Consider the following 11,214-nt stretch of genomic DNA (forward strand, 5'->3'; position numbering starts at 1 on the left):
AATATATTTAGATTTTTGTAACACTTTTTTGTACTTTTTTTTTTACAAAAACGTGTTACAAAAATACATGTGTGGAGCCAATCTGTTGTGTTGTGACAAGGTAGGGGTGGTATACAGAAGATAGCGCTATTTGGTTAAAGACCAAATCCATATTATGGCACTTATGCACTTAGTGTACCTATGCATCATGCCAGCAGGCCTATAGGCTACGTAAAACAAAACACCAGTTACTTAATATAGGCTACATAAAAAATGTAAACCAGCACACACACCCAAATGTTGTCTATTGCACGAAATTGTGTAAAATTAAGTCACATCATGCCATCTGCAAGTCAACATCAACGTCCCAATCTGAATACAATACCTTTAACTCACCACCATAAACCGAGGACTAATACTGCGTTCATATGCTAGTTGGAACTAGGAAACTCGGACATGTCCGACTTCCTAACTGATTGAAGTCGCACCTTTAGGCTATATATAACCAGTTAGCAAGTCGGAAATGTCCGAGTTTCCTATAGTTTCGACTAGCACGTGAACGCAGCAAGATTTCCCAATATCTCTCAGCTCAGTAAGAATATGGGATGATAACAAGGGCTACATGTAGGTTATATGGAAATGTAAAACTACTCACATTTACCAAGACTATAAACCCATCACAAATGAGTTTGTAAAATTATTGAATGACATTTGGAAAATCTTTGGATTGTGGCTTTAGGCTACGTTAACCACTTTCTGGTTCTTTTGACCAGTGTTACCACTTTGTTGTCTCTCCTCCACGAGCAAAATTGGCTTTATAAAACTTGATCGTTTCTAGGTTAATATTTATATTTTAATCCATATTTTTAATGTATTAAATGTAAACAAATAAAAACCTGTTTATTTTTTGTGGGGGAGACGAATCTCGCTTGAAGCGACATCAGTGTACTGTAATTAATGACACGTCTTTTATAGCATCTATTTGCACCCAACGGAAAATGACCTCAACATTAAATCCTTAGCTATTGAGAAATGTTCACTTCGATGGCAGACGAAGAAAGGTATGAAAATAGTGGAATATTTAAATATTCCATGTTAGTCCACAAGCAATTGACAAAATGTTCTCGATCTGAAATGCACCTAAATAAATTTGTAGATTTCTGTAGAAAACCTGTTTTGTAATTTGAAGAAAAGCTGTGTTCTTTCAATTTGTTAGCAGCAATTTCTTTCACCCATTAAAAGTATAATCCTTGCTACAGATATTGAGCGCGACGGAAAATATCTAAGTCAAGGATGTTCTAGGCCTATTCAAAACACAAAATATATTTGCGACTAGTGGTTTCTGGTGAATTAAATTAAATCAATGCTGCGCCAGCACAAGACATCTTTTCAAAATGTCCTTGGAGGTCTGCTTTGTCTGCGATTTTTTCTTATTCGAAAACAAAAAAAACGGATATTTAACTTAACAATGCATGAATGAAACTAAAATAGATTAAATGTAGGAAAATTTGTACAAATGACAGACATTTTCAAAATACCTACAAAGAGGGGACAATACCAGATGTATGAATCACAAAATTAAAAAAACACACCCAAAACGTCTTTAAGTGTAAAATGTTTTATTTAGATGTTATACTGTGCAACAGTAACAATACAATAGTTGTCCATACAATCGAGCGATACAAATACGCAGAACATGGGAGACATCAAAAAACATTTGTCATCTAGCATGAAATTAAGGGGGGGGGGGGGGGGGGGGTTGTTCAGGACAGTATTTGACATAATTACTGCTTAAATATGCATATATTTCGCTATATACATGGGTGTGTGTGTGGACTTTCTGAACTGCTTGGCTGCTTCAAGGGTTCAGGGATGTCGAGACTATAAGCAATTCGATTCCACAGCAGCTAAAAAATTATTTCCCCCCCGAGTAGCCTACAGCCTAATAAAAGCTCTGTACATTTAGCAGATCTTTCATATGTTTTCTCATAAAATCGTGGGCCCAATACTACAATAGTTGACTCCACATAATATATTGATTATTATATTTCTCTGTGAAACGCTTTCCAAAAGCCAATCGAAAGAACAATAGATGCAACGTTTCAAATATTAGTAAAGCCTATAGGTTTCTACCATGCTTTATCTGACAACAACAGGCTGAAATACACACTTACAAGAGTCAACACATGTATATTTTGATATGGGAAAAAAAAATAAAAAAATAAAGGAAATAATATAAAGGCCATCTTCAGTCACATTTGTAAAATAAAACACAGCTTTTTGGGGGCTTTCATTTTCGACCATTCATCTATCACCAACATCCCTTTCACCAACTTAATGTCACATCCCTGCTATGTTCCTATTGAAATGCTTCACTTCCACTACTTAAACAGATATCATATATTTATAACAACAACGATAACAAAAAGAGAGCGTCTACAACAATGGAACTACATTGGCATGAAGATATTAGCTGAGCGGTCTGGCGTTGGCTGTCGGCCCGGATTTCAGGCCAGTCATCCCGAGGATGCAGAAGAACCATTCAGCGAGGCCTTCCGTGGTTTTTTTCCAAAGGGGAAGGGTCTGGTAGGGGCTGGGGCCGAGGTGGAGGCTCCATTGACAGGCTTGGAGATGTGGGGGAAGTGTGGGTGTGGCGATTGCACCGGGGTGCCAGGGCTGGGCAAGGAGGTGGAGGTGGAGGGGACAGCGGCAGGGCTGCAGGCTTTGTCGCTGGCTGAGTCGCTCTCAGCGGACCGACCAGTGCTGTTCTGGCCCTCCTGCTGCAGATGACTCATCTTCATCTTCTTACAGCTAGGTCTGACGCGGTACTTCAATGGCAAAGGGCCATTCTGAAAAATATTTGTAATACTTAGAGCTACTTTGTCTCAACTTGCAGGGCAATCATGATTTTTTCCTTCATGGATAATAAAGCTTTTGAACTGCGAACTTTCATGCATTCCACACTCTAAAGTAGGCCTATGAAACATCACAGAGCCAAAGGTTGAAATAAAAAGTCATGCAATCATTTACAAAAAAAACATTACTTTCAACTTGTTAAAAACGTTTACATTGCCTTTAATTGCATGTTTTTACAAACTTCCCCTTTAATATCATGTTCCTTACCCTTCTCCAGGTGTAGATGTAGGCTATGTCCATTAATGTGTAGTAATCTTTCAGTGGCTCGTCTTCATACATCACTTCAACCTACATTGTAGAAATTACAAAATGATTTATAAAAATAGGCCAACAAGTACTTATTCTACTGAACTTCCATTGTCCTTCAAGAATTGCTGAATATCTTTGATCTTTTTTATTGGTTCAAGAGAAGCATATGAGAGAATGATCTTGCAGTGATATGTACTAATGTCGTTAAATTCATCTTAATTAAAAAATATATATATAATAATAAAAAATGGTGATGCAAGCGTTATGGCTGCCCTTGTGTCATTTCATATAACCAAACAAATTTTTACCTGATAGGTACAGGGGATGTCCATCTTACTGCGGAGGAACTTCCTCAGGTGCATGATGGTCATGGCTGCTGGACACTGCAGATACCTCTTATTGTTCACCTGGAGGAGGGCAGAGCCATTTAGATCAGCTCAAATCTCCATTTTACTACAGACCAAACTCGAACAGGAAACTGAAGCTGTCTGCAGCAAATACACAATAAAATAGCAAGAGAAAAGAATGTAGCTACAGTTCCTAAAGACAATTTAATTTGAGGGACTTTATATGGAGGTTGATGTTTATTTTCATGAGTCTTGTCCTGGAGGCAGAACTGAGCAATTTGGCTATTTTGTAAAAATGTATGCAAAGAAAAATTTGCTTTTTGGTTAAGGTTAGGTTTAAAATCAGATGGGACTTTGTGGCTATGCCAGCTAGTGACCACTCTGCAGAGCTGCCTCCAGAACAAGATTCATGCTGAAAAAAGGCTAACCTGCACTTTATACAGTACCCTTATTTACAATAAAGTATAAAAGAACATGGAAAATGGAGATGAGACATGCAGTGAGATTTGAAGACAAGCTCTTAAGGGTCCAGAATTAAGAACAATCTTATATCAGAAACCAAGCAATAGGCTCTGTGCAGCAACAGAGTGTTAGAACTATCTGATATGGAATGCTTCTGAGCTTCAGCCGTAGCGGCCTACCTGTTCTTTAGTCAGTTGGTCCTCAGCCACGCCGGTCTGTTCAGCCCTGAGAAAAACAATGTTACACTTGTTTTACAAAATGTGTTAGAAAACATCTTGATAATGCGCTCAAGGTTTTCATGGTTGGCAATTCATGTACAAAAAGCAGAAACTAGTAAAACCAAAGTCTCAAAATGAAAATGACTATAGAAAGGAAAACATATACTGTAATGTATTGTAATGAAACAGGCAGGGAATGGTGCTCAAACCATCAACCTTCTGGCCCCAAGCCCAGTGCACAAAAGCATGGTCGAGTGGCAACGTCGATATACACGCTTATATACCAGGGTCACTACAGAATAATAAATAATAAACACTAACACACAACTGACCTAAACGGTTTTTGAACACACTGAATTAATAAATATAAGTATACATCTATAAATGTTCTAACATAATTGTCTTCCTTAGACCTTATGATGAATCCATAGCGAACTAGATTTAATAATTTTTTAAAAGCCTGGCTGTAACAGACTTGTTGACGTACTTGTTGTGATCGAAGAACTCAATGGAGAGGCTGATGATCTCATCGTCTGTGATGATTCTCTTGTCCTCGTCCGCCACCTCCCCTCGATCCTCATTAGACCTTGTCGTAGCTACAGACACAAATGAACAAGTTGCATGAGATTTCCCAAAAACTTGTAAAACCGTGAAAGTGAAAGCTTAGAAATCCTATCATTATAGGAGAATACCATCAGCTAATATTGAAGTTACTTTTAGTGGGTTTGTAGAGGGAAAACCAATAGAATCTTACTGGAGCAGGAAATAAATAGACCATTATTTTTGTTGTTAGAAATAAAACTACTTAATGACAATTCACTTTTTACATCTCCAGTAGACTTACACCCTATCTGACCTAGGAAAGAAAGGTCATGAACCGTTTTCTTAACATTTACATTTGAGTCATTTAGCATATGCTCTTATAGGGTAGCTAGGTGAGACAACCATATATCACAGTCATACAAGTTTAAAAAAATCTGAAATAAAGCAACTATCAACAAAGAGTGCAGAGACTCACCATCTACAGAAGGGTGATCCGCGTAAAAGTCTCTCCTTCTCTTCATCTCATCTAATGGGAGAGAAAAAAAAACTGTCACAAATGTTTATTTGAATAGGGATAGAGATACAATTGAAAAATTGAATTATCAATCGGCTGATGCATTGCACCCTCATGCTTTAACTATATAGCACCCATTTCCAGAATCAGTCCACGGGTGGGTTTTAAACCATTTTCCAGGGGAGACAAGCCAGCAGCTCCGATTTGAAACAGGATAATCAACCATTCAGGATTAACAATTTAGTAGATACAGAATACATATGTCACAGAGAACAAGACAATGACATGACTGATAAGAGGGATTTAACACATTCCACTTACTTTTGAAGAGACCAGGGACCAGCTTGTAGACAATGTCTTGTAGGGTTTTGTCAGACCTTGAAGAATGTTCATAATCAGTCATATTTACCCAGAACTCATTGCATGCTATGAGGTTTTAATAAATTGACGGATGTTGAGAAAGTAGCAAAATGTTTATGAAACTAGACCAATCCTTTGATGACATCTAACTGCATTGGGTGGATTGGATAATAGCGAGAAACAGCAGAAATGCGACAAAACAATGTAAGGCTATAGAACAAATGTAAAAGAAACAAAGTGATTAATTACCTTATATTGAGCAGAGGCTTGGTTTTGTGTACTGGCACGTCACAGATGGGGCAATACTTGCTGGTCTCCAGATAGCGCACAATGCACATCTTGCAGACTGAAACCCAAGGGGAAAAACTGGATCAGTTTCTCAGTGGATAACAATACCCTACAGTCCAACGATGAAAAATGCCTTTTGTAGCATCTAGTGAATTAGACATAAATAGTGTAGCCAATGCAATTATGTGAGAAGAGAATGTGAGAGTGAAATTGGTTAAAAAAAACTTGAGTAATTAACTAGCTACCTATTAGTGTGAATTTGCAACAGTCATATTTATCATGATTGGTCCAATTCCCATGTCTGCATTCAGCCAAGTGTCACTCACATGAATGGAGACATTCTATAATGGTTGTGGCATCGATGAAGTATCCACCACACAGCACACACATGAGGTGGGGGTTCAGCTCAGTTATCTTAATTCTGGTCGTTCGATGCATCGTCATGGAAGGAAGATCCCTGCGAGGGAGAAAGGAGCACAGAGTCACAATCTGACAGGAAGGTAGTCTATATCGTGTTAATACAAATATAATTTAGACTTTATAAGTTGAGGATACTTTTGAGGAGAAAAAACAGACAGCAAAAAAACAGAGAGCAACAATGAAAGCCTATCATTGGATCGGGACTACAGATCTTTCACAGCTTGATAAAGTGGTCGTTCATTAAACCACTTTAAACCCATTTGTAAGGATGTTTTGTTGTTCTACTGTTAGAGAAACACCCATACTTTATGATAATAGTATAATAACCAGGGAAGGGGTTGGTCGTTTTTCAGAAGCTGACCCAGAGGTTGATTGATAGCTAACAATTGGTGGGAGTCGATCCGTGTGGATTTGTCGAGGGCACAGCTACAGCCGAAAGAGCTGCGTTGTCATAAATCAATCCTTTCATTGGGATGGTTCATATAGCCTACCTCCCAGCGCTCCTCTATAGATAGATATGGGAGAACGGAGGTCGTTGGTCGCTCAGGAAATGTGATAGTACCCTAGTCCTATAAAACGAAGAAACGCTGTAGACCTATCCAACCTACATCAGGGTATCTATTCTAAAGCGATTCAGCGTAGAAGTGCCAAAACACAGAGGGGTTCTTACTTTCTAATATTGGAACCTGATGATTAGCAACATCATTCCGGCCAGTTGCAACATTTCATATCACATTCTTCAATGAATTAATCTTTCAACTCTCGGGGATGCGGGAGACCGTAAGCTAATTGACTCGGCGTCAGGTGTAACCACACACACTTGGAAAGTCTTACCGTTTCTATGGCAACTTAGGTTCCACTACTTGGCATCTCGCCAGGGACCAATACGGAGAGATTTGCTTCGCCCAAGACCAGATCACCGCTCGCGTTGATGATGTGACTGCGAATAATATGAAAATAAATATATGTCCTTCCCTCGCGAAGCGAATAGACTACAGTCCGTCCCCGCACCATGGCTGCCATTTTGTAAAGAACGTCTCGCTCGAAAATCATAGTGCAATTCCCGACAGGGTTTAACATATTTTCACACCGAAGCCTGTTTACGTTCAGTTCCTATGTCGCCAGCCGTATAGGCTACCCATGCTTTGTGCATTAGTTTGGATAAATCGAATCGTTTTCCGTTGCTTGTGTCGTTTCCGTCTGCACAAAGCATGTGTGCGTGCACAGCACAGTAGAATAACAACATCACTCGACCAAGTATGTTCTCTGGGCGTATGAAGTTGAAGCCCGAGAGAAACCTCGCCACTGCTCAGCCAACGCGACATGGATCACTAATGAAGTGCCACATAACAGTTAGATTCAAATAGCCAGCAGGCAACAGCAATGTGGTGTAGAAAGAGGTTTAACAACGACTGTCTGGAGGGAAATTATGAAATAAGTTGCACAATATTCGTCTAGTTGTGACGCCTTTTTGTAGCCTAGACATCTTTCTTCTTCCCAATGGCTTTTTGTATTTCTGCCACACATAGGATACGATCACATGAGCCGTCAGTTAAAACATGGGGAGAAATGACTGATTCTGCGTGTCAGATGCTTTTGGCTTCCTAGCACTAGGAATAAAACTCATGACAAAACAAGAAACATAGTGAGATTGGCACTGGGTCATGCCTGCATCAAAGGTGACCCGCGCAATATGTTGCATGGTGGCGCTATATACATTTAAACGGATCCTGCGTGTAGCCTATGGTGAAAAAAAACCTTGCAAACAGAACCATCGTCATTTTATAAGGATGCACCTTAGTTCAAATATATATATAGAAACACCGATATTGGCTCTGCCAACAGGCCACTGGTGTGGAATATCCCAGCTCTTCCTGTCAGTAAAAAAAATATCTTAAAAATGTGTATTTGAATGTAACGCAGTGGAGGACCCCACAATGCCATTACAGTGGCTGTCACGCATCGTGTTTGCAATGCAAACAGATAGCCTGTTACGCCACCAATCGATTAACTACTGATGTTTGCACAACTGTTACCACTGGTAATATAGCAGAGCCTTTGTAGAGTAAATGATACCAGGCTTTAACATGCATATTGCAACTTCATCTGCAAGTATCATCATGGAACACATTTATCCGTACAGGACACAGCCAAACAACAAATAAAGCACTGAATAAAAAAGTAGTTGAGAGACTCATAGAACAGGGTATTATCAATAACGATGTTGGCCAGATTTGCTCCCAATTGCATTCTATCTAGCCTACTGTACTCAGCTCAACCTTCTGGGCCATGAACTGTGTGCTGCATGGTGCAACCCAGGGTTTCTCCATCTAGCTATAATGAATGGCTGAAAATGGGAAGTAGAATAGGCGACTCCTTCCTCAAAAAATGTGGGGACTCGTCTGTGTATAATCTATATACAATTTACAACATCTTCATGTAGTATGGATAAAGATGCATGTCACATTTTTCTCCATAAAGACAGGCTAGTCTTTGAGGGCTGTGGTTGTTTTGGTCTATATATGCTGCCCCAGTCTCTCTATTTTTGGATGGAACCTTAATCTATTCATCAAAGCTAGATTTCCATCACCATTTTCAGAAGACTTCGCTACATGGGAAAGAGGAGGCCTCACTTTATATAATTCATCAAGAAGTCAGCAGTCAATGTCGAAATCTCTATTTACCTGGCTGTGTGTTAAAGTTGCATTCCAACAAGTATCACAAACAGAAACCTTATATCAACACAAATCAGGCTACACCAGAATTTCAACTAGCACCGACATTGGCAACTTTAATCTCACAGAAATCCTCTGTGGGTAGGTTATCAACTGTCAAACAACGTTAGGCTATTTATCTTTCCCACCAAACAGTTCCCTTCCACATGACATAATCTCACACTTGATAACCTGGTCATAACGAGATTATTAAGAGGGTAAGCATAAAAATATCAGACACCATGGATCCAGACAAACACATTTCAAACCAATCAAGCAACAGAATATTCCACCACCGTGCAAACCGTCTGACATGTTTGATCTTTGCATGGTTGGTTTTTACGCATATTCCTGCTTTATAAACTTATGCGCCATTGTGAGTTAACAATATGCGGTCAGATTGTTGGTTCCAAAAGTGGGGGGAAAATTACAAATCCTCAAAAAACTAATGTTGGCAGATGGAGGCACATAGCCTGCGCAATAAAGTCGTGACGAAACTCAATAGTAAATATATGCCTTTTACAGAGAATTCAAAGATGGTTGGGTAATTGAGAGGACCCTTGTTCTGAATCAGTCAATGGACCTTTGTACCATCTTGACATCATGGTAACAAAAATCTGAAAATTGGTTTTATGCATGATTAATGTGCGCCAATATCGTTACTTTATCAACTTGCGTGTAGACCTATACATTCAAATCCTTCTTTAACAACTAACTGGTCGTGATGATATTTCAGTAAATGATTGAAATGGTTTACCCTCCACCAGGCTACAGAGGACCGGTTCAACAAGAGGGAAGTTAAGTTCATAAAAACAACACTTGATGACATGTGCGTAATGCAACCACGCTGATCTGTCCCCAACATCCAAAAGATCATATTTCTATAAAATGGGGACAGTATATGGAACCAAACCAACCAGGAGAACCATTGGACTGTGTGCTGCCGTAAACACCTCAACAATCTCGGTCCTGTTCGATTGAGATCACTGGCTTTGTGGAAATCTAACCAATGTCCCAGAAACACTCTCAATGGACACTCATAACAGATAATTACATTAAATACTAAAGAATTCAATGCGCTGGTCTGTTGAGCGCAAAACCAAGGCTTGCGCAAGAAGGGAACACAATTTTAGAAGCCGTGAGAGGACAGAGCTCCACGTCCGTGAGTGCGAGACACCGTCAAAGCCCCATCCACCACGGGCTGGAAACCCATTTAAACCCGCAGAAAAACACATATACGCGGCGAAAACTTAATCATTATTCATCCGTTGGTAAGAAAATATATCGAATAATACATACCTAGAGACTCGGCTGGCGATCTGCGATATTGGAGACGGAGAGACAATGAAAGTTAGGAGGCGATCAGCAGAAAATGAATACGAGCTCAGCCGCCATCTTGAAACAAGCTGCAGACGCTGTCAATTGCATAGAGCGCCAGGCAACCCGGGGCTCATTTCAGATGCGTAAAAATCGTATTGTTCTCCTTCTATGCACTTTGGGCGCGTAGTGTCCTCTGTTGTCTAATATTTCAGCCTTTTGGCTGTGCGTTCCGAACGGTGTGTTTGTGTTCCCAATGAGTCTCTTCGAAAAATGCAGCAGTGTGGCTCAGTGGAAACTGACACCGTCCCCAAAATGGCTTGTAGTTCGACCGCCCCGCTTTGGTCACGTGGTATCATTCCTTAAGGGTGGCCTGGAAATTAGTGTCGGTGTATTCGGGGGGCTCGCCAATTCACGATGCTTCGTAAAATGACACAAAGAATATGTTATCCAAAGCCCATCATGATCTCGTAATTTGCTTCAAACGTTGTAGTTGTGTCACTCAAGACATCACTGATGTTTCTAAACAATAGCCAGTGTGCGTTTTTCCAACCACGTTTCTATTATGTGCCTCTGCTGTGTCCCTTTCCAAAGACATGAGCTTGGCAAAATGCATCTTTGTCATACATGCGTTGGTTAGGATACACTTTCCAAAGACGATAGAAAGCTGGGGCTACTGTGTTGATATTCCATGGCCAACGACCACATACAATACTAATTCATGATCGTCCTGAAAACTGGGGCATTTAGGAAATTAAAGCATCGCTAATAGGTCGGCTACTATAGGAGGCTCTGTACGTAAACTATATGTGGTTCCGTTCCCTCTGGTGAGCCGCAATATGATTTAACCAATGCATTGCCACCAGTTTGTAAACTAGATATGACAC

At 39.9% G+C, this 11,214-nt stretch overlaps 1 protein-coding gene across 2 annotated transcripts; it reads right to left on the bottom strand.

The window, feature by feature from the left end:
- Positions 1-1,596: 1,596 nt before the first annotated feature.
- On the bottom strand, positions 1,597-10,633 carry bmi1a (bmi1 polycomb ring finger oncogene 1a). 2 transcript variants are annotated; one of them, XM_038973095.1, is made up of 10 exons: positions 10,310-10,633; positions 6,203-6,333; positions 5,838-5,934; positions 5,550-5,605; positions 5,190-5,240; positions 4,659-4,767; positions 4,133-4,178; positions 3,453-3,551; positions 3,103-3,183; positions 1,597-2,828 (listed from the first exon to the last, which is right to left on the bottom strand). In XM_038973095.1, exons 2-10 carry the CDS (start codon positions 6,318-6,320, stop codon positions 2,496-2,498), a joined length of 990 nt encoding a protein of 329 aa, XP_038829023.1. In that variant the 5' UTR covers positions 6,321-6,333; positions 10,310-10,633; the 3' UTR covers positions 1,597-2,495. The 2 variants fall into 2 exon arrangements, with proteins under 2 accessions (XP_038829023.1, XP_038829024.1); XM_038973096.1 differs by lacking the exon at positions 10,310-10,633 and adding an exon at positions 7,131-7,248.
- Between the last annotated feature and the right edge of the window lie 581 nt (positions 10,634-11,214).

This window comes from Salvelinus namaycush, chromosome 33 (assembly GCF_016432855.1).
Source record: "Salvelinus namaycush isolate Seneca chromosome 33, SaNama_1.0, whole genome shotgun sequence".
NCBI classification, from domain to species: Eukaryota; Metazoa; Chordata; class Actinopteri; order Salmoniformes; family Salmonidae; genus Salvelinus; species Salvelinus namaycush.